The 25,206-nt window shown below is 38.4% G+C and overlaps 1 protein-coding gene across 1 annotated transcript in view; it reads right to left on the reverse strand.

Moving 5' to 3' along the window:
* SEC24D (SEC24 homolog D, COPII coat complex component) overlaps positions 1–25,206 on the reverse strand; it is a 96,693-nt gene that overhangs the window by 60,457 nt on the left and 11,030 nt on the right. The window contains exons 3-8 of the mRNA XM_034772959.1: positions 22,526–22,652; positions 16,096–16,244; positions 12,197–12,475; positions 11,419–11,540; positions 7,055–7,166; positions 2,324–2,451 (exon numbers count right to left, since the gene is read on the reverse strand). Of these exons, the coding sequence (XP_034628850.1) occupies positions 2,324–2,451; positions 7,055–7,166; positions 11,419–11,540; positions 12,197–12,475; positions 16,096–16,244; positions 22,526–22,652 (917 nt within the window). The remainder of the gene's footprint in view (positions 1–2,323; positions 2,452–7,054; positions 7,167–11,418; positions 11,541–12,196; positions 12,476–16,095; positions 16,245–22,525; positions 22,653–25,206) is intronic.

Raw genomic sequence — 25,206 nt, forward strand, 5'->3', positions numbered from 1 at the left:
TCTATATCTCCAGTATTAAAGGAAACCAAATGCCAACTGTGCCATTGACTTGGTAAACAAAATCAATTTCATAGTTCAGCTGTCATTTGCAGCTCCTTTAACTGATCCAAGTCACATAAGAGAGTCTGCAGACATAGTGTATGGGCATGTTGTAGCCATGGTTCACCGAGTCCTAGTAAAACATTCTGTGCTTTTTTGTGTGTGCTTTTTTAAAAAAAAAAAACATTAAATTTGTTGGTTGCTAGCACTGAGCGTTTTAGAAACTGCAAAAGAGGAGACATTACAGCTAATCAAATGAGAAACTATGACCAGTAAAAAACAGAGTTTTCCTTCCCTTTTTCAAAAAGCCATCAAATGTCAAAGTGAACTGTAATTTATTGAAAGATGGATTCTCACTTTGCACCTAATCCTCGTGAGCCCCATCTGCAGAATGCTGCTCGATTGCATTTATAGGAGCTCCTGTGAAGTACTCAGTATTCTGAAGGCATGGGCATTTTGTACCTGCAATCATTAGCTCTAGTCAGAAAGTATTGGATGAGAGACTTGAAATATTAGTGTACACATTCTCTCACAGACATTTTAACTCTTTATAGCATACTTTGGTCAAGTCAAAAAGCTACAAAAAGCAAAAGATTTAAAACCATAGTTCACAAGGGAGAGAGGAATCCCTTTTTTAAAGAAATATATGGCTTCAGTATTAGAAAACATAAGCAATTCTAAAACAAAAAAATTGATATTGATATTGTTTAATATTTGTAAGGTTTTTTCCATACGAAAGACCCTTTTTATTCATTTTGATCTTGACTTCAAAACAGAGCTACATATTTTAGCAGTAGCAGAAAAGGTCAGGATTATAGGATGAGGCTCAGCACCACCTACTAAGGTCACGCAACACTTCCGATTATAAGACTCTGTCAGACTTTAACCATCCAGGCTGGAATTTTTCATGCTGGGTGTCTACCTGCTAAATCTTTCTGGAAATTTCAGTCAAAACAGTTGAGCTGTTTCCAAGAATGAGGAAAGGAACTGAGGAGTCAGGGGTAACAGATCTGCTGTGGAGCTGGATATGGGGATAGAATTGGATGGTCAAAGACATGTGGACAAGAAGCCGGGGGGGGAGTAGGAGACTAAGGAGGAATATCAGGACAGAGGTAGTGGAAGTGGGGGTAATTGGAGGTCCAGGTGGGGGGAAACACATATCCAATGAGAAGCTGGGAGGGGAAAACTGGTACCAGCTGAGACTTTAACTGGATAGGCAAGGAGACTAGGATTAGGAGCCAGGAGTGAGGAAGAGACAGAACTGAGACAGGGTCTGATTGGAGGTAACCTGTGCCCACTACAGCAAACTCCCATCCAGAGCCTGGAATGGAATTCAAGATTTCTGAGTCTCACCATTCCTTTGGTGACAGCAAACATCTGTGAAACCGAGTGGCAAAGTGTCCAGTTCATCTCTTTGCTGGTCCACATAGACTATGACATTCTATTACTGCTATCAGTTCTCCTTTAGCACAAGTGGCAGAGGTCTATGTGGTGGATCTAAAGGTTTTAAATCCTGTTGATGAACCATGTGGGTGTCACAATGATACCACATTATAGAATTTCAGTTTTTTACTTTGTTTTTTCAAAACCTTAGGAAATTATACACAGAAAGCTACATTAAAGGAACATTATGGTTGTAAAGTCAAGCACTCAAAAGTTAGTATTTGATCAAATAATATGTGATCATGTAATCAAAGAGTGTCTCATAATGCATATGCACAGCAGGGTCAAATTAAGACTGCAAAGACAACCTTAATTCTAGCATTTCTTAACTTGAGAGTATTAGACTTTACAACCTTAATAATGTTTTTAACATAGTTATTTTGATGGGTATATAAAGGTACCATAATGAGAAACCTCACTGCTCCACTCTGCTAAAAATGTCCAAGTTTTAAAGTGACATTTGGTACTGATAAGCAGTAATTTACTGAAAGACATTTTGTGGCTGCAATCTTTCACTGTCTACACTCACATGGAATTCCAATGGAGGTAGCAACACTGGCAGTGCTAGCGGAAACTGGAGACACAGTGGTGGTAACGTATGATGCCTAATCTTGTAGTCCTGATGACATGGTGGTAACACTAAACCTTGTCTACATTAGCATTTGCACTGTTGCTAACACACCAGTGGAGTTGCACCACTGCAAAAATTGTAGATTTTCTCCCCAAAATGCTAGGGTAAATACAGTCTTTTTGACCATGAAAGAACTAATCTGTCACATAAAATCATAATATGAGAAACCATGAAGTAGGTCTTTTGGACAGGTATTTATTGACCCCTTACCTCATTTGGTGGAACAGCAGCAAAAGGTTTGATAATAGCAGCCAATGGAATCTGAGCTTGTTTGGCCATATCGGAAGAGGATGGGAAGCAGTAGGCAGTACATCGAATATAACGAGGGCTGGCATTGCCTAAAAGAACATATTATGAGCTGGGTTATGTAGGGTAGATTGATTTAAATTAAAGCAATTTAAATCACCATTTTAAATCATGATTTAAATCAACAAGCAGGAAATCTTGATTTAAATAATGAATTTTAATTGTGTTCTGAATTTGCACTTTTCAGTTATTTTCTCAAAGAAAAGTTGATTTTCATTGCTTGGTAACAATTAGAACATTTGATTTTCAGCCTTTACATAATTCTGGTGCTTCTTTTTGCTAGCCAGGAGGATAAACTGTATCTATATACATTTTAGTAGATGATGAAGAACATTTTACTTGCTATTAGTGTCAAAATAGCATTTTATTTTATTAAATAAAGCTACATTAAATGTGCTGAATATGTATGAAAAAAAGTTTATCAAAACATGTTCTGCATTTAAAAATAATTTATTAAACAAAGGAAGTATTATCCATAGTTAGTGACTGGAACTGTTCCTGGTTACCACGTCCTTCAAGATTTTAGAAGTTGTAGGTCTCCTCCCTCACACCTACCTTTTATTCGTAGGTTAGAAGAGGAAAACAAGCTTTCCTGCTTTTCTCCAACTTCCAACTGATTTCTTAACTTTGAATAAACTAATCATTGAACTGAACTGGTTGAATAAATTGAAATAAAGAAAATATTTTCCCTGCACCTGGAAAAAGAGGCTACTGCTGGGTTAGCACTTCAACAAACTCTAGTTCCACGTGCTCAGCCAGTGACTTCCAGCAATGGTTTGACTTTCTTTATAACTTGGCAAACATGTTGCTTGAATTATTTTTAACTTGAATTTAAATGATTTTAACAGATTATAATAAGTTTTGATCTTAACATAGGTTTCAATTTCAAATTTAATTTTAAATAGGTTAATTTAAAAAAAAAGCCTGTATTTAATTTAAAATTTAAAAAAATCCCATTTTTATTTAAAAAAAAGTCATGGATTCTTATCCACACTGGGGTTATAAGAGAAAAAAAAAAGACAGGAATGCAAAGTGACAATTCAAATGTAAACACTGAACATAAAATAAATACACTAGCAAAAGCTTCCTCCTCTTCCCATGTGAGCTTCTGTACACTTTCCTCTCATAGGCTATCAGCCTACTACACCTCTTCTTCATAGGCTTTCCTCACTGTTTCAGCGTACTAAAGATATTTAAAGTTCATTGGGGCAGGAACCTTGTTTTATTTCAGTACTTGTCAGTGTCTTCCACATATATGTTGCTGTATCATGAATAATTATTCCCGGCATGAATACGCTATTGATGCTCTAGTAGAAAACATTTAGTGTGGGAATCGTAGCTGGGATCTCAAAAGGAACCCTATGGAGCTGGGCTCCCAACTGCCAGTGAAAGTCAATGGGAGCTGGGCATCTCAGTCTCAGACTCCTTTTAAAAGTTCAGCCTGAAACTATACTTAGTTATTTGGAAGAGACTTCTTTGCTTAAAAGACAGTCTCTCCCTTCCCCTCCCTCCCTGCCCTCCAAAAAGCGGAAGAATATGTAGTAATACATTTTACCCAACCAGACTTTATCCAAACACAGATAAATGAATGCTGAGCTAATGGCATCACAAATTTAATTTACATGAGGGAGAGTCTTATATTGAGTTATAACATGCACAAATTCTGCCATCACAAAATGCGTGTGGAAGTTGAGATTGGCAATCACTCTACCTGGGGGACCGGCAGATTGCCAAGAAGGAAATGGCTGGAGCTACACAAACAAGAGGAAAAACTGAACCCAGCGACTGAGCTTGTACTCTGACCATGTAGTCTGAGCCTCAGGAATAGAAATGGACAGTATACTACAAGTTAAACTTGGCAAGTGTCAGTTTTTTAACCTTATATTCCAGCATGGACTCACCAGTGAGTCTGCATGATTCCTTTAATCATTACTTTCCCTGCAAAGGGGGAGGTGAAGCGAATTCCTTAATTAATTAGAAAAAATCCTCACAGCTATTCCCACTATTTTATACAATTAAACTACTCAAATATTTTATTTCAAATGAGAAGATTGAATAAAATGTTATTCACATTTCATAGTTGAGAGTTATTCTTGTAACTGAAATACGCTTATTATAAATCCCAACAGTTCTGGGGAAGGATACAGCGTATATTCCTTGACAATGTCCTACAGCACATGGAAAGCCAGCCAGGTTATCCCTCAAATGCAGAGCTTTTAGAGTGTGCAACTCTTGCTATGAAGTTAAGGAATTCTGAACTATGACATGAGTTTAAGTGTGGATTGTAGGGCTCAGGGTTGCTATTATTCTCAGGCTTTTTTGATTATGTTATTAGGAAAAAGGATGACTCCTGTCAGGTTAAAGGTTCTGCTTGGAGCTCACAACTATGTTTATCTTTCCACTCTAGATGCTATGTTGCTTTGTTACGAAGGAGCTGGCAGTACTAAGGGCCGGATTCTGAGAGGAGCAGAACACTCCACAATTCTCACTGTCTATACTGGAGGAGCTGTCAGTCACTCAGCCTCTGCTAGAGCAGACAGCCCTCAAATAGCACAGCAAGGCCACGATCCTGCAAACACTTTGGCATATGTATAATCTCAGTGAAGCCAAATGTTAACAAAGCCAATGGGAGTATTCAGGAATGTAAAACTAGGCATGTGCTTATGGTGTATGCAAGGTTGAGGTCTAAAGATCCTCAGTCAATTCTGGTACTCAATATTTCCATGTTACAAGCTTGCATTTCTCTCTCTCTCTCTCAATTTTTTTATACGCAATACTGCCATGGAAATACAGTAATGGTGACTGCATTGCTCTGAACTATTAACATTTAGTATTGTCATTTCTCTTCCATGCTACCTTAACTCATAGGGTTAAAAAGAACAATTAGCAATGTTTTACAGACACAACCGAGACAATGGAAATGAAGGTGCATTAAGGATACATCGAATGGGTTTTGCCTTTTATTTATGGCACAAGCATCTAATTAGTATATATCTTCTCAAAAGTGCTGAGCAACCATATATTCCATTAAAAAGAACAGGAGTACTTGTGGCACCTTAGAGACTAACAAATTTATTAGAGCATAAGCTTTCGTGGACTACAGCCCACTTCTTCGGATGCATACAGAGTGGAATAAATATTGAGGAGATATATATATACACACATACAGAGAGCATAAACAGGTGGGAGTTGTCTTACCAACTCTGAGAGGCCAATTAAGTAAGAGAAAAAAAACTTCTGAAGTGATAATCAAGATAGCCCAGTACAGACAGTTCGATAAGAAGTGTGAGAATACTTACAAGGGGAGATAGATTGCCTGTCTTGTAGGAGGTGACGTCTGGGTACTTGTCTGGCTCTGTCAATCTGTTTTTTCACTTCAGCAGGTGGGTATTGTAGCATTCTTAAAACTACAATACCCACCTGCTGAAGTCACCTCCTACAAGACAGGCCCAACAAAGAAAATAACAGAACACCACTAGTTGTCACCTTCAGCCCCCAACTAAAACCTCTCCAGCGCATCATCAGAGATCTACAACCTATCCTGAAAGATGATCCTTTACTCTCACAGATCTTGGGAGACAGACCTGTCCTCGCTTACAGACAAACCCCCAACCTAAAGCAAATACTCACCAGCAACCACACATCACTGAACAAAACCACTGACCCAGGAACCTATCCTTGTAACAAAGCCCGATGCCAACTCTGTCCACATATCTATTCAAGTGACATCATCATAGGACCTAATCACATCAGCCATACCATCAGGGGCTCGTTCACCTGCACATCTACCAATGTGATATATGCCATCATGTGCCAGCAATGCCCCTCTGCCATGTACATTGGCCAAACCGGACAGTCTCTACGCAAAAGAATTAATGGATACAAATCTGACATCAGGAATCATAATACTCAAAAACCAGTGGGAGAACACTTTAACCTGTCTGGTCATTCAATGACAGACCTGCGGGTGGCTATATTACAACAGAAAAACTTCAAAAACAGACTCCAACGAGAGACTGCTGAGCTGGAATTGATATGCAAACTAGACACAATCAACTCAGGATTGAATAAGGACTGGGAATGGCTGAGCCATTACAAACATTGAATCTATCTCCCCTTGTAAGTATTCTCACACTTCTTATCAAACTGTCTGTACTGGGCTATCTTGATTATCACTTCAAAAGTTTTTTTCCTCTTACTTAATTGGCCTCTCAGAGTTGGTAAGACAACTCCCACCTGTTTATGCTCTCTGTATGTGTGTGTATATATATATATATCTTCAATATTTATTCCACTCTGTATGCATCCGAAGAAGTGGGCTGTAGTCCACGAATGCTTATGCTCTAATAAATTTGTTAGTCTCTAAGGTGCCACAAGTACTCCTGTTCTTTTTGCGGATACAGACTAACACGGCTGCTACTCTGAAACCTGTCATATATTCCATTGAAATTCATGAGAGGTTCAGGAGCTCTTTGCATTTTTGAAAGTCATGCCACCACCTTTGTCTAGGTGCTTAATTATGGGTTTGGGAACATAATTTTAAGCAACCAAATTTGAAAATTTCAGTTGATAATTGTTTTTTTTAAACTTCATTTCAACTAGTAAAAAACCCAAAGTGATCCCACAAATAGTTACCTTGATCTTGGATCACAGAATCTGTGGTGACAAGAGGAGGAACTTGGCCTCTGATGTTTGTAGCATAGATTTGACCTCCTCTGGAAGCCTTATCGTTTTCAATTACTTGAATCTGAAGAAACAGAAATAAAGAGAAAAACATGAAATAGGGTAGACTATGGATTTCCTCAATTTCATACAGAGTTTACAGGTAACCCTATTAGCATTCATTATCTATACAGATGTGCATAGTAGACAAGGAGTATATTGTAGCATGTATTGTCCAAAGAGGATTAAAACAATAATATACATATATCTATGTCCATAACTGTTTTATGCACCTTCTTAGTTCCTATTTGCCTAGGGTTGAACTTTGTCATAGTAGACCTGGATAATGGGCAAACCAAGAATGTCAGACAGTCAATGCTCAACTCCTTCTTCTGCAGGAAAACTCTCAGAAATGGACTAATGGGGAAGCAATCTCAGCAAAGTTCTCCACTGAAAGGAGAAACTTTTCTCCCTGAATAACAAACAGCAGAAAAGCCAAGCTGGCAAGTCTTCTACAGCCAGCAGCTGCCTCCAAGAGGCAAATTGTCACGCTGCGTGAAATTGTAAATCTGCCCCTGGGGTGGACACAGAAATTAATAGCCACTTGAGGCCAAAATTAGCATGATAAGTTGCTTCTTCGGCCCCATCTAAAATACAAAACTGGGACCGATTTAACTAAAGGTGTTCTGTTGAACTGATTTAGCTAAACTGGAGAGTTGTGTGTGGACATTCTTACATTTATTTAAGCCTGGTTTATAGCAGTTTAGCTTGCACCTGAAATTTAACTGTGGTTGGGAGACTCATGAAGCCTCTGTCAGACAGCAGAGATAGAGGCAAATACATCAGGATAGAGCCCACTGACTTTTATTCAAAAGCTATTCCCAAAACACTGGGAAAATGTTGGGGGCAAGTATCATTTTGAACCTTTCCCAGTGTAACTGACTCTGTCCCTTTAAATGGCTACATTTCTGTATTGCATTTTTTAGCTTGCTTGACTTCCTCTCTACTCTTCAGCTTGTGTACCTATTGCTAGCTGCTTGCATAAAGGGAAAACAAACCAATTATTTACTCCAAAAAAAGTCCATTGGCTGAAGAAAGTGAACCTTTTTCAGACTGAACTCTGTAGAAAACGCATGTAAACTGTACTCTCAAGAGTTAACTGACCTAAATATATCATTATTCTTGGAACTAGTTGTTGACAAAGTACAGATGCTGCATTTCATAGATGTTTTTAGAGCACAGATGAATCTTGTAGGAAAATCTAATCAACATTGGCTATACATAAAAAAGCATTTAGCTGGCAACACTATTGTAATTTTATAATATAAACATACACACACAGAGATATTTATCCCTCATTTTCAATTAGCTCTTTGCCCTTTACAGTCACTGACCCAGATCTCTTTTCTTTTAAACATGTAGTTCTGATCCTTACTGTGCTGCTAAAACAAACCATTTAACAACATTTTTTTAACACTGTTTATTCTCCTAGGGTAACTGAAACAAGACATCAGATTATTCAAGGGATATTTTTTTAGATAGAATTGTAACGTTATCCTGCTTTATGGGAAATGGTGAGATGACTTACCTATTAAAGGCAACGCCTACACTTACAAGTCATAAAAACACTTATATTTTTTAAATAATAGTTTGTCACACTTAGTTACATCTGAAGTGAGCAACAGAGAATCCTTTCCCTCAAGGTTCCTTCTCTCCAGGGTCAACTGTTACACATCATCTTCATCCATGCCTGAAGACCACCCAAACAGAGTCTGAACTGATCAAGGGAGTGGCCTTAGCCTCCTGCCCCTGCAGCTATACACTATTTCATGGAGTATTAACAATATATTTCTTTAATGTAAATTCTTCCTTACATATGGTGGAAAACACACATGAGATTCCACGGATACATAGTTCATAGTGCAGCTGTCTGTCTATTTGTGGCTTTGGGGTCAGGTTTTCACAAGTGCCTAAAGCTCAGATCTTCAAAGGTATTTAGGCCCCTAACTTCCAGTGTGAGCTAGGCATCTAAATCCTTTGAGAATCTGGGTAAGAGTGACTTCTGAGCATAAGTCCCATTGATCTTCAAGCACGACTTGAATTCCTAATTGACCTAGGTGCTTTTGAAATCACACCCTTTAACATTTTTGAGCTAATAGATATATGCATTTAAGTCCAAGACAAAATATCACAAATATTTCAGTGGTACAAATGTGCAAAAGAGGGAAACCTAGCAGTTCAGTCTACTTCAAATTTCTCGAAGATGTTGAAATATAAAGAACTAGAACAATGTAACAATACTACAATGCAATTATATCCAATGCAAAAAAAAATATTCCTCCTTGAACTAAGTGCAAGCTATTTTTAATAAGATAGGCACAATGGCTGTTGTCAGAATGCTCATGGAATACATTTGCAATCCTTGGAATACCGAACTCAAGTCCACAGTGGAATTTATCATTCATGCCTCAATGGTTCTTACAGTAGTGCTACAACCTCACAGTGTATGCCAGTAACAGAAACACAATTGTTTTACAGTATTAATTTATAATGGAGCCCAGGGATACTATTTGAGATTCAGAAAAAAAATTAAATGAACTCTAATCTAATATGCAATCAAAGGTGCCAAAAGCAGCAACTTGCTATCTACGAAATCTTACTTGTCAATAGGCTTAGTGGAAAAATAATCACTGTTCATTGTGATTCACGAGGTGTTCCTGCATATCTTCTACTGCACACAGAACAGAAAGGCTTGTTTATAAACATACTATAGACAGCCTCACTACTACGAGTTCCTAATTTTACAAGAGTGGTTTGAGTACAGGACCATGAACCAGGAAACTCCAAGTTTTAATCTTGATTCCCATATTTCTCTGCTCTTCAGCCAGTCACTTTTCTGCCTCTTCTTTCGCCATACTTTCAGAGTTGTGGTCAGCATAGGTGCCTGAGCTGGAGCCCCACTCAAACACAGGGCTGCACTCTGTCACCCAACAGCATATCCTCAGCAAAGGCTCCTCAGCTTTGGAACTTGTTTTCCCCCCCCCCCTTTCCCCCCCCCCTCCTCTGGTCCAATATTGTCCTCAGTTTGTTGGCTTGCCCAAGCAAAGGGAGTCTAGGATGATTCTGGCGGAAGAACATAAAAGATGAGAAATGTGTTCAGTTGCTGGCTTATGAGTTACATTAATGATAGGGCAGAGGGGAGCTCCTGAAGTAGTTCATTTGCATAGCTGTATTATTAAGAAGTGTCAAAGAGCAAAGAATAGATGCTCCTTTTTTATGGAAGGATAGTAAAAACTGTAAGTACATAATATATAAAATTGGGGAACTAACAGACCAGTTAGCTGTGCAAGGTGAAACTCCACAGGGCTCTTGTCAGTAACAGTGGATAGTTAAAGAGGTCTCTGAACATAAAGTATTTCTAGATGAGTATGAAATCTTATTAGCAATTAGTGGCTGAGTAAATAATTTATTGTAACAGGGGAGATGACCAGCCAAGAGATTAAATACAGTTCAAAACTTGTTGTACATTTTCCTTAATATGTAGGGCTTGATTCTGATCTCACTCAAACACATGTAAATAAAGAATAACTCCACTACCTTCAACAGTGTAAAAGAAAGGGGGGGGGGAAATCAGGCACATAGTAGAAAAGTTTTTCCAAAGCCATTTTAATTCAACAATAGAATAGGCCTGTACATCCTACTGCTTCATTGTCCATCATGTACAGATCCCCACTGATGCTTTGGATGATTTTTCCAATCCTCTGGGCATTTAGTTCAAATGATAGTATTTCAGATACAATTAAAGTTTTAGATCTTCCTGGAATAACAGGAGATGGTGGTTTATTTGAAAAGTTTGCGAGTAGTAATTAATCATAGAATATCAGGGTTGGAAGGGACCTCAGGAGGTCATCTAGTCCAACCCCCTGCTCAAAGCAGAATTGTGTGTATGAATCCCTGGGAACAGATCAGGTGTTGCTGAAGGGAACTATACTGTAATATTACAGAGGAGAAGTCACATTAAAAAAAGCAATGAATTAGAGTAGAAAGTCTACACTAATTTTCTAATAAGATTCATGGATATTTTCCAAAAATGGCACTAAAGCTACACACGGCTGCCACTTAATCTAAAAGTGACAATATAACCCCTTTAAGTACAGAATACCACATAATTAAAGAATTATGTTACATTATGAACTTATCCTATGAACCATGTGGCACAGCACATTTTAGAAGTCTAAAAAAACCCATAACATAAAAACACAAAGTTAGCTTTGATAGTTCTTTGTAACATTCTAATATGAAAGCATTCACTAGAAACTAAATACACTATTACTTACGGGGCTTGGGATGGAGTCAGGATCAAGCTTCCTCTGCTGTGGACCAGCAAGCTGTCCTGGGCCCCCAGGAAAGGCACCAGGATAAGAGAGCTGAGAGCCTGCCATCTGAGGGCCATAGTTGGCTGCAGAATTACAAAAGCCCATTCATCAAATTTAAAGTGTTAAAACTCTGTCATGAAGCTCTTACATTGTTCCATCTAATATCTGGGCATTTTATCTTGCCATACATATCTTACTGAAATAAAATATAGTGTATTTCCCCACTTCCCGCAAAATGTGCTTTCTTTGTGGGAGAGGATGGGGAGATGGAAAGAGAAAAATCTCCCTTAAATAGTATTTATGAATATTTAAAAAAAAAAAAAAAACAACAACCCCAAAACCCCACACTTTGCAGCTCAGTTTCTCCCCTCCCACAAAAAGGGAGAGAAAGTAGTTTTATAATGTGATATAGCCGAATTTTGCATCAGGCCTTAACCGGACTTCTATTTTTGTAGATACAGTTTTACAAGTGCAATTAAAAGCTCCTGCACTTTTATATCCATGATTCATTGTTTGAAGGATAAGCCTAAAATTAAGCATGACATGTACGGGTACCAAAGTCCCTCCTGCATGTGGCTGCTGTGGTGTAGTCAGCAATGCCTCCCATGACTGATTAGGCCCTACGTGTCAAAAATGAAACTACACCTTTAGTTTCAGCTTTACTCATGAGATGGCAGCAGTTCTAATGCACAATATTTAATGCTTGTTTTTTAATAAGAAACCAAACGTCCATCTTTACCATGCTGTGGATGATACCCAGGCACTGGGGGTTGTCCTGGAAGTTGCTGCAAGTTGGCATTTGGGGGTACAGATCCAGGAATCCCATCCTGCATAGCCATTGGAGGCAGTGAGGGTGGAGTACAAACGCCATTCAGATTATTTGCTGGTGCTGGAGAAATCTGAGATCCAGGTGGCAAGGCCATTTGCTGCTGTGTTGGTGGTGGTGGAGGAGGACATGGACCTTGAAAAGATGTTGGAATCCCAGAAGGCATGAGAGAACTCTGAGAAGCACCAGGACCTGTGCAAGAACATTACTGTTATACACCCAACGATTTGAAAATGATAACATACTAAACCATTTAATGTTATTAGTTGCTAATATATTTTCAGCCCATGTATGAATACTGTAATTTAAACTGATAGTGCCTCTAAAGCAGAGGTGGGCAAAATATGACCCATGGGACCATCCTGCCCAGTCTCTCCCCCGCAGCCTCAGCTCGCCTACCGTCAGCACTCTGGGCAACGGGGCTGCGAGAGCCGCCAGGTGCAGTGTATTAAATTGCTCCCCATAGGAACGTGCTACTTACGGAGCACCAGGACTGGCAGCCAGAAGTAGTACACCGTAAGTAGGAGAAACAGAGCAGTGTAAAACTTATACCTTCAGTAGACTAAAGAGTATTTAAGGTCTACATTTAAATGAGAGGGAAATGGTAAAAAACTATTTTCTACACAATCATTTTCAAAGGCATGCTATTAACAGTAACACAAATCAATGCTTTTTGACTAGTCTGAAACATCTCTCAGAAGTATCGTAAAAATGCTGGACCAAATCTAGCCCTGTGTAAAGCAGGCATAATATCACTGTGCATTTGCACTCTCAATACATCGGGGTGAATTTAATCTGTTAGACTAAGGAATGTTTTAAAAGGCACCCATCTTTGTGATTAACTGCACAAACCGAGGGCAAGATCCTCAGTTAGCATAACTGGTTTCATTTCATTGGAATCAGCAACTAGTAAAGACAATGGTGAACTTATGCTAGCTAGGGATCTAGTCCTCAATTTGGAAGGTTTTATCTGGTATCATACCACTTTGTAGTTGTTCTCAATCTCAATTTTAATACATTCATCCTTCTAAACAATGCAGGTGATGGTCAAAAAAACAAAAGACACAAACAGAGATGGGAGCCCAGTCCTGCTCTTATTCAAGTCAATGATAAATTCCAAACTGATATGAATGAGATCAGCCCCTAAGTTTGCATTCTCTAACTTTCAGTAGGTCTACAGAACCAACCAATTGAAGTCGATGAGAGGTTTGCATACACACTAAATTTAAACTCTACTATTAAAAAATAAAACACACACAAAAACCAACAAATCTTTGCTGGAAATAGAACAAAGTACTATCAAAACAGAAAGATCCTCCTGAAGCTGGGAAACAGTAACTGTGGTTATGAACAATGGGCAAGACATAAGCAACAGAGTCAAAGAGCACAAAAACTAATGTGAGAGTTGATATTTCAACAAGAACCCACTGGTAGCTCCAGTACAGCTGAAAACAGGTTTAGTAACATAATATAAAATAACTCTCATTATTATCAGCAAAAAGAACAGGAGTACTTGTGGCACTTTAGAGACTAACAAATTTATTTGAGCATAAAATAAAATAAATTAACAAATTAAATTTTTTTATTTATTTATTTGTCTCTAAGGTGCCACAAGTACTCCTGTTCTTTTTGCAAATACAGACTAACAAGGCTGCTACTCTGAAACCTCTCATTATTATGTGATCCCTAATTGTATTAGCACAGTATTTCTTATATGATCCCAATATAATCCTCATTCCAGAGGAACTTTATCAACTTGAGTAGGTAAGAAAATACATGTACTTTCTCATTGTCATAGAGCCAAATTCTCCATTCCTAAATAGAGCAAAACTCCCCATGACCCAAGTTTTGCTTGATGAAAGGCCACAGAATTTGGATCATGACCATAACATAGCATAGTTAGAAATCTTATTTGGTAATTTCTTGGATCCCTACTTCATCCAGAAAATGATTTTACAACAGATATTTCCCAAACCCTCAGAGTTCAGTCTCCAACACGGAAGTGGTGAGTTCTGGGCACTCACACAGCTTGCTTGCAAATGAAAGTCTTTCATTTGCATGCCATATTAGAAAACTGCACATCTATGTAGTTGTCTCCTTGCACAAACCCAAAATTTGCAGAACCAAATGTTTCACACAGATGTTTTGTGAAAAGAGAATAGGCACCAACATGTGAAAATGTGGACCTTAGCAACTAATTTGTTTTGACAGATTTTGTTCTACTTTGCATTCAAGTTTTGGGGGGTTTTGGTTGCTATTGTAGAAATCAAATTATCAAACTTTTAAAGATATGCCTAGAAGGATATCACTCGCTCTCTTCCAGTGCAAGTAAAATGAATGCATATGGGAACCTGCCAGCCAGCACAGAGGTTGGCACAATGACTCTCCGAGGTTCCCTACAAAATGGCGCTATTACTGTAAAAAGCACAAAGGGTTTAGCTCCTGATTACCTTTCTAATGTCATAAAATTCATGCCTATGTTATCTGCTTTCAGAAACAGGTCTTTTAAAAGCAGGATTATTATTATTATGATGTTATTATTAAAAACATCACTGGAAGTTAAGTCTGTGTACTGCTATGCTAGTGAATTATGCAACCCCATTATTAATTACTTGTACATCAAACTAAAGTGCGGGTCAACCCTGAAAAGTAACTGTAAAAAAATGACAAAAGAAGTCCCATGATTATTGTGTCCCAGTAACTTCAGTTCAAGTTTTCTTGATTTACAAATTAAAAAAAAAAAAAAAAAAAAAAAAAGTTTTTCTCAAATTGGCAGCACTACAAATTCACCCGGGATCTGAAAGTCAAGCTGGGCTCTTTCATTCTCAAACACCATTATTGGTAAAAGATTCTACAGGCCAAATTCTGATTTCATTATAACTATGCAATGTAACTGTCTTCAAATTATGCAACACCGTTGTCTTTAGCATGGATGCACAGTTGTAAATGAGGGCACAATAAAGCCCTTAAGTAGAACTTTGTTAACAATTCTGATGATGTTATGCAAGCAAGAATAGAGTCCAGCTCACTCCTCTCATAGCTGTGTTCATTCTACAGTGTTAATGGGAGTAAAGACATAATACACTCTAAAGTAAGCAGATATGACTTTCAGTACACCCAGGGAGCACATCTGTTGAGTTAAAAAAAAAAAAAAAAGTTTTTTACAGTCACTTTCAAAGACGAATCAAACTTTAAAAACACAAGCTTCTAAAATTAGTCTCAATATCCATTAGTGGGAATAGCAATTAAATACCAAGACATGCTGATTTAACACGCAGTATTATGGAAAATATCTAACACAAAGAATGCTTGATAAACAGTAAGGTGGAATTTTTAAAAGTTCATAGTGTTGTCCTAACTCTATTTCTACAGAAGTCAATGGGAATTTTACTATTACCTTTAATGACAGCACAGTTAAGCTAGCACTCAGCACTTTTGAAATCTTCAGGCTATATCATTGGTTTTCAAACATTTTTCATTTGCAGACCCCCTAAAAATGTTCAAATGGAGGTGCAGTCCCCTTTGGAAATCTTAGACAATCTGTGGACCCCCTGGAGTCTGTGGAACACAGGTTGAAAACTACTGCCCTATATGCTTCTTACAAGAACATTTAAAGGTAGACACACTTGAAGGAGCAGGATGAGACTGACATTTAGGAACCTGAGTAAGTAACAATGCTCAACACGGTGGTCTCAAAGAGCAATCTAGAGTTTACTTTTGACTTATTTAACAATATTAAAAAAATCAAAATAGATACATTGTTGGCTCTTTCATCATATTTTACAAAAATGGATAAATAACGCAATCATTACCATAGTTATTTATCTGCAGGGTGCTGAGCTGATTAGCCAGTTGTGTTGTGGATGAAGAGGATGCACTATTTGGATAGGATGGCTGTGACTGAGGGCAATACGGGGGATAGGAAGCTGCTGCATTGTTGTGAGGTGAAGGGCCTTGAAACCTGAAAAGAGAAATTAATTTATGTTTTTAATATATATATAAATAACTCATCTCAGCCAATCACAACCCAGAAAGTCTAATATCTCCTCACAAATGACACTGAAAGTGTCACAAATGACACTGGCCAAAATAAGGGCCAAAATTACAAAGAAGTCTCCTCAGACTGTCCCCACACAAAGTATATTTTTATTACAATAGAAATGAAGAGTGCACAGAGAGGAAACGGTGTACCTATACAGAGAGCAAGTATTCATTTGCACACATAATTACATGTTAGAAGCAATTAAACCTGAGGGGGGCTGTATGTAAGATTTTGCTGGTGCAGTTTTAGAAGTTCTTTTGAAATTCTGAACCCAAATGTCAAATCATCTGACCCCTTTTCCACCTGTGTGGGACGAGGGGACAGCCTTAGTTTTGGGTGGATGAGGAAGATTCCTACTGTATTAACAAGGGGAGAGTTTGAGTGTGTGTGTATGTGTATCAGGCTGTGGGAGAGAGAGAGATGAAGAATCTTTGTATGTGGAGGAAGGAGGAACAGCCTGCGTGTGGGAAGCAGTGGGTGCTGTTCTGGTCTTCTACACTGTTCTGACCATACTTCACCTCTAAACATGAAGGGACCTCTCTTTCCTTTAAGTGAAATATAACTTTGTTTTCTTGCTATTTTGTTCTATTTTGCCCTGAATTACAATACCAGTTCTTTCTAATGTGAGACTATTTACAGTACATAAGGATAGGATAAGGATATAGTACATAGCACACAGCAGATGAAGTAAAGGACTGGGAGTCAGGACTGGTATAAGTTCTAGTTCTGGCATCACCACTGACCTGCTGTGAGACATTAGGTCAGTCACCTCGCTAGTCTGTGTCCCTGATTCTCCTCCCATTCTTTGTCTAGGTACACCGCAAGCTATTCAGAGCAGGAACTGACTCTCACTAAAAGTGTTTGGGCATGGTACAATGGGGCTTCAATATGAGCTGGTGCCTCTAGATTCTACCACAATACTAACAATAACTGAAACTTCCTAATTTAGATATCTAATTAAAACACACACAAATACATTTTTATTTAAAATAAACTATTAACAAATATATCTGGATGACAACTAAAATAGAAATGTGAAGACATTAGTAGTTTGACTCACTGATCTCTAAGACATTGCTGCTAGACAGCACCAAATTAATAAAAAACATGCAACCAAAAATAGTTACAGCTAAGAATTTAGAAGCTTACCATACAGTTTTTGTTTTTTTTTTGGTTACTCCTTGGAAGCCATTTTATTCAAGATATTTTTGTTTTTTTCTAAGGCAGCTATACACATTTTTATTTATAACTATACAAACTACGAATTATGCTACTGAACCACTCTATGGTCAACTTTCTCCATCATCTTCATCTCTCTTCATTATCTTCCTCCACATTCTCCTTTTTATCCCTTCTGCCATCTTCATTTTATCTTTTCCCTACTTTATTTCACACTCTTCTTGTTCTACCCCTTCATGTAACCCTTTCTCTTCGCTCTAATTTCCCCAAACATCTAGCAAAGCTCACCAAACATCAACCTTCCTGTCCAAAGTAAATCACAGAGAAGGCAGCCACCAGCCTCCAAGAATTTGAGAAAGCCTCATTATATCTTTAGGGCATCCTGTTGAGTTTTGTCTGTGATGTTGGAAGCTGGCTTAAAGAAACTGCTAAGCAGGCAAACTGAATATTGATGCACAGACATGCACAAGCTTCTACTCTCTATTAGCTGGTAACTGATGTAATGCATTCATCATTATATGACAAACCAAGAGGTTCTAGTCATAAGAAGAAAACTTGATACAGAAAGATACAGAAAATTAATGTAATTTCTATAACAGACGGTATTTCTAACACCTGTTTGTTGCCTTTGTCTCCTCCAACTAGAGGAGACAAAAAAGTGTAATAATACTAAAGCTTTTCTCAGTGCTGGTTCACTTTCTATTTTTATATTTCTAATCAGACAGAGAAAAAAAGGTCAAAGGTGATTCTCTACTCAGGGAATATATCCTACATAAAGGTTGTATGAAACACATGGTCCAAATTATTCCTCAGTCTACATTAGATAGTTACTTGATCCAGGAATCCAAAGATCAGTGTTTTCCCCCAGTGAATCAGATTTACACTTCTAACCCCAATAGCCATTCCAGAGCACAAGATTCATTTGAAACAGCTGGTCTGACTTGTTCCTCTGAAAAGCAGAATGCACTATTATACAATAATGAGCATGAGAAGTCTATTGGTGCCCAGCATGGATGTATTGCAAGAAAAAGGACAAAAGCCAATTGCCTTCAATCGCCTAAATATACCAATAACCCAGCACCAGTAGCATATTAATGTGTACAGTGAATAAATTATTGCTATTACAATAAAGCTTTTAATTGTAATTTTTTTAGTATAAATATTTTTAAACTATAATCTTGGGTTGTTTATGCAATCTATACTTCCACCTTAAAAATAGTTCCAAACAGAAGTTGGGAATAGAAGAATAGTTCCCAATTTACTTGTAAATTTACTAGGGCTCTCAAGAGATTAAAAAAATTAAGTGCAATTAAAAAAAATTAACTGATTAATCATGCTGTTAAACAATAATAGAATACCATTTATTGAAATATTTTTGGATGTTTTCTAGATTTTCAAATATGTTGATTTCAATTATAAGACAGAATACAAAGTGTACAGTGCTCACTTTATAAATTCTAATTCTATAGTCTGAGACAATATATTCATGTAATGTTTAAGAAAAGTTCTGTAAATGAGTTCCAATAGATCATGGATTAGGGACCCAATCTTATGGGGTTCCAGGGCTTCTGTACAGATTATTTAATCTATCTACCCAATGGGACTCAGTGCTCAGTCAGAGATGCTTAGTTTTGCAATTTTCAAACTGTGAATCTGTCTCCAGAGAGAACATGCTTGTTAACAGCAAAAATGTTTTTAAATAAATAATATATAGAAGTGAGAAATAACAGATCTCAACCCTATTGTCCCTCTGCAAATTTGTGTACACAGAGTCAATCCCTTACCTCTCTCTAAAAGTGCAAAGTTTCCAAAAGTTCAATGAATAGAAGATTGTTGGGGCGGAATAGATCTGGACAAGGAGATGAAGTCTGAAGATAAATGTGAGAAGGGAGGGACAGGCAGTAGAAACAACAGTGAAACTGTTTGAGCAGAATATTCCAGAAATCTTGAGGTCTTTCTGAGTGTAGCCTTCATTGATTTGAGATCTAACATACTTGTCTCTCAGTAGAAGGGAAAAACTATAATGGCAGCAAGCCGTAAAAGAGACCCAGCTTGGGAATATTTTAATGAAGTTCCTCTACCTAAGACAGGGATGTGTGCAAAATGCAAACAGTGTAACAAAGAAATGCAAGACCTGTTTGTCCGAATGAAACAACATCATGAGAAGCATTCCTTCTCAGGAGGAAGCTGCGTTGAAGATGATGAAAGGAACATGTCAGAACATGCAGGGTCTTCAGGTTGGTAAAAATTTTTATTTCATACTTCTTTTGTAAGGAATTCTTGTCATCCTTCTGGACTATTCTTGAATTCTCATGTTTGAGCAAAAAATATAGTTGTTACTCTATAGTACTATCATTTTAGATGCAGTTGTGATAAAAAATAAATAGCTGAAATAGGCAGATCTTCCTTTTACAATTTCACCTTTAAAGTAGTACTGAGTGTCAGTGAATGCAATGAGTAATACTAAATGAGCACTATGGTAATAATACTGAATTGACTTATTTTGTTTAGGAGAATCCATCCTCAACATACAGGATTCGGAAGACTATCCACCTTCAAGATCACCATCATTTTCTATAGTTTCAGAGTTATCTGCGAATGATAGTGTTTCAGTCATATCATCACATAGCCACAGTAAATAGCCACCTGTAGCAAAAAGAAAAAAAAAATCTCCATCATCCAAGAACAACCATAGATAAGTTTGTGATGAGAACCAGCAAATTACAAAAAGATGTAATTGATGAAAAAATTGCCTGGTTTGTTTATGCAGCAAACTCTCCTTTATGTACGATTGAGAACCCACACTTCATTAACATGGTTCAGTCATTAAGACCAGGATACAGTCCACCCAACAGAGCAGATGTTGCATGCAAATTGCTGGAAAAAGTGAATGAAAGAGAAATTGAGCAGGTGCTAAAGGTCTAGAGGGTGAAATTGTTAACTTGAGTCTTGATGGGTGGCGCAGTGTCCACAATGATCCTGTTGTATGTGCTTGTGTGACAACAGAAGAAGGGAATGTCTTCCTTACAGAAACAATTGATACATTAGGAAATACACACACAGTAGAATACTTACAAGAAGTAGCAGTAAAAGCTATAACAAACAGTGAAAAAAAAAATCAAATGTCTCGGATGTAGCTTGGTCACGGACAATGCTGTAAATGTATCGAAGATGAGAAGAAATTTAGAAGAGAGTTCCAAGCTAATAACATACAATTGCAGTGCTCATTTGATGCACCTCCTAGCCAAAGACTTTAGTGTTCCAGAAATAAAGGCTAATGTTGAAATTGCAAAATACTTCCGTAACAACCACTTTGCAGCAGCTGCTCTGAAAAAAGTGGGAGGAACCAAGCTAACTCTCCCACAAGACGTGCGATGGAACTCAGTAGTGGACTGTTTTGATCACTATATCAAGAACTGGCCTAATCTTATGACAGTTTGTGAACAAAATCGTGAAAAAACAGACGGCACTGTCACAGCCAAAGTTCTGAACAAAGTTCTTAAGAGAAATGTTGAACATATGCTGAGTATCCTGAAGTCTATTTCTGTAGCCTTGAACAAAAAGCAGGGAAATAGCTGTTTTATTGCTGATGCTGTTGAATTTGGAAGGAACTGAGTGAGATCTTAAAAAGAGAAATATGCAATGATGGAGTTAAATTACTAGCATTAAAAACAACGAATGGGACAAGCACCATCTCCAGCTCATCTTCTTGCAAATAGTGTCAATACTCAGTATCAGGGTCAAACCTTAACTGCTGAAGAAGAGGAATTGCCTATGCCATGGACATCCAGCAATCATCCCTCCATAATGCCAACTATAATATACTTCAGAGCCAAGGGTGAAGCATTCAAGAAATGTATGTTTGCTGATGATGTTTTAAAGAAAGTCACACCAGTGAACTGGTGGAAGTCACACAAGCAGTTGGATTCAGAGACTGCTAAAGTAACAATCTCACTTTTAACAGCAGTAGCTTCTTCTGCCAGTGTAGAAAGAATATTTTCTTCCTTTGGATTAATTAATTCCAAACCGAGAAATCGTTTGGGACCAGAAAAAGCAGGAAAGCTTGTTTTTCTTTTCCAGATTATGAACAAACAGAAAAATGAAGGTGAAGACAACTAAGTTAGCTGCAAAAGCCAATATTTTAAGTTTCTCATGTTGACCTGGCTGATATGGTCGATTTAATTTTTGTGTTTTGTTTTTTAAATATTTCATTTTACTATTTTAGTTAAAAACAATTTTAACAAAAACAAACCTGATTTTAAAAAACTTGAATGTTTAACTAAATTCAAAAATTCATATGCTTGTTTAGTTAAAATATTATGTTTGCTGTTGAAGAAAACAATCCAGAATACACAGCATTGTTGTTTTAGTTAAATAAAACAATTTAAAATGTCTGTCTGGTGATGTTCTCCTCCTAATACAGCTTGGAAGAAAATCCTCCAAATATTAATGCTTAACCTGTTGAACTGGAGATAGTTCACCGCCCAATGACTTCATCAATATCTGCTTCAATTACCTTTGTTAAATAAAATAACTCAATCATTCGTTTTCTGATATAACTGTAAAACTTATTTTGAAAAGTTTTCAAAATAAATTACTTAAAAAATGTATAGGGTGTACCTTCTCCAAATGAAACCTACATCTATCTCTGAGTGAAGAATATGTATTAAGGTTATAACTAACAAGAATGCACTTTTATGTAGAAATCCATGATTAAATCGAGTCTTCCTGATTTACATCAAATTCTCCCATGAGTTAACTGTGATTAATCAACAGCCCTAAAATTTACCTACGCCTTCTTGCATGCTTTCTCCTTTTTCCTATCCCCAGAAGACTGGCTGACCATTTCAAAGCAACTTGTGACCCAAAATTTACTGTCAACTCACTTAAAAGCTAAACCTGGAAATTGAACAGTCCCCAAGCTAGATGGGTCAGAAATGGCTGAATACCTATGGATCGGCTATGAAAAAAACATATAAAGAAAAAGTTAGATCTAATCCATGCTATTTCTTGAAAATCACCTGTGTGGCTGATGTCCAGTTGAACGGGGGCCATTCTGGAGGTTAGTCTGGCTATACTGATGGCTGCCAGGAGGTGGAGATCCAACAGGAGCAGAGGACCCAAAAGGCACATTAGATTTCAACATACCTAAAATAAGTCACATTTAAACATATTTATAATAGATATAAAAATGCATGAAATCCATTAAACGGGGACTCACTGGAACACAACAATCAAGAGATATAAGAATTACAGTTTCAATATCAATAGCCAAGACTAGATGAATTCAGAGCCAGGCACAGAAATTAATTAAAGAAATCCATCAACAATGCTCAACATTTATTACTTCCTTCTCACCTTCCTCTCTTTTTCAACATTTCCCATTCCTTTATTGCTTTCAAGGATGCTAGTTTATGTATACTAACAAGCACAGATTATAAACAGCGACCCAGGCCTCAGCTAGGCTATGGTGGTGACCTTAAATTTTAAACTTTATAAAGGATAAAATCCAGAAATTTGACAGGAACAATAATATAAATAATAAAATTACATAAATAATATAAGGTAACATCAAATACTTGCTTAGGAAAATAAACTAAGTTACCATCACAATAAAAAGTTTTTTCAACAATACGTTGTGTCACTCCAAGAGGGAATCAACAACTCGTCACCCTGGCTTCAATGTCCAGCTTCGTCTCCAGCTGCCCGCCTTCTCCTCTCTCCGGCTTGTGATGCTCCTTTGCTTTGGCACCATGATGACAACAACTCTTTCCAACAGGTTCACCCACAAACGACAGCTCCTCAAGCCGGAGGATCACCCCAACTTCCCAAACTGTAACCCCATCAGTGTCCCAATGGTCAGCGTCACCAGGCATACGATCTATGTCCCTTGCAGCCAGGCTCCTTGCATGCTGCCCTTCAAGGTCCAGCTTCCTCTAATATAGCTTGCTCAGCAAATCCCCTTTTAACATTAGTGATGCCTCTTTTCGCCTCCTTCTTCTAAATACCTCCTCTCCAGCAGAATCCGAGCCCCCTCACTCAAGCTGCCCTCTCATTGGCTGTCTCTCTCCAGGACAGCACTCTATGTTGCTGAATCTCAGCTGCAGGCCCTCACGTTACCCCTCTTGGTTGGCAGCAGGTGCTTGTCCCAAAGTTACTACAATGGAACAAAGGGGAAAAATGTGGAGAAGAGGAGAAGGAGAAACAGAAGGAAAGGCCTGGTCTACACTAGGAGTTTATCTCGAATTTAGCAGCGTTAAACCAAATTAACCCTGCACCTGTCCACACAACGAAGCCCTTTACTTCGATATAAAGGGCTCTTAATATCAATATCTGTACTCCTCCCTGACGAGGGGAATAGCGCCGAAATCGGTATTGCCATTTCGAATTAGGGTTAGTGTGGCGGCAATTCGACGGTATTGGCCTTCGGGAGCTATCCCACAGTGCACCATTATGACCTCTCTGGACAGCAATCTGAACTCGGATGCATTGGCCAGGTAGACAGGAAAAGCCCCGCGAACTTTTGAATTACATTTCCTATTTGCCCAGTGTGCAGAGCACAGGTGACCATTCAGAGCTCATCAGCACAGGTAACCACGCAGTCCGAGAATCGAAAAAGAGGACCAGTATGGACCGAACGGGAGGTACTGGATCGGATCGCTATATGGGGAGCAGATTCAGTGCTAGCAGAACTACGTTCCAAAAGACGAAATGCCAAAACATTTGAAAAAATCTCCAAGGGCATGATGGAGAGAGGCCCCAATAGGGACTCACTACAGTGCTGCGTGAAAGTTAAGGAGATCAGACAAGCCTAACAAAAAACAAAGGAGGCAAACGGTCGCTCCGGGTCAGAGCCGCAGACATGCGGCTTCTAGGCTGAGCTGCATGCAATTCTAGGGGAGGCTGCCACCACTACCCCACCTCTGACCGTGGATTCCAAGGCGGGGGTAATCTCAGCCATGCCTGAGGATTCTGCAGATGGGGAAGAGGAGGACGACGAGCTTGCGGAGAGCACACAGCACTCCGTTCTCCTCAACAGCTAGGATCTTCTTCTAGCCTGACTGAAGCACCCTCCCAACACCCAGACAATGAGGCCATGGAAGGGACCTCCAGTGAGTGTACCTTTGTAAATATAAAACATGGTTTAAAAGCAAGTGTTTTTTAATGATTAATTAGCCCTGAGGACTTGGGATGCATACTGGAAAAGTCTGTTAACATGTCTGGGGATGGAGCGGAAATCCTCCAGGGACATCTCCATGAAGCTCTCCTGGAGGTACTCCAAAAGCCTTTCCACAAGGTTTCTTGGCAGTGCAGCCTTATTCCGTCCTCCATGGTAGGACACTTGACCACGCCATGCTAGTAGCAAGTAATCTGGTATCACTGCATGACAAAGCCTGGCAGCGTATAGTCCCAGTGTTTGCTGGCATTCAAGCAACATCCGTTCTTTATCTCGCTGTGTTATCCTCAGGAGACTGATATCGTTCATGGTAACCTGGTTGAAATATGGGAATTTAATTAAGGGGACAGAGGTTCCTGTGGCTGAAAAGAAATCCTTCCCTGCAGTTAGCCAAGCGGGGAGGTGGGGGGGTGGATCTTCCCTGATACCAGCCACGCGGTGGGGGGAGGGATAAAGTGATCATCCCAGAGAATTGGATGNGAAATATGGGAATTTAATTAAGGGGACAGAGGTTCCTGTGGCTGA

The sequence above is a fragment of the Trachemys scripta genome, chromosome 5 (assembly GCF_013100865.1).
Source record: "Trachemys scripta elegans isolate TJP31775 chromosome 5, CAS_Tse_1.0, whole genome shotgun sequence".
In the NCBI taxonomy this organism is placed as follows: Eukaryota; Metazoa; Chordata; order Testudines; family Emydidae; genus Trachemys; species Trachemys scripta.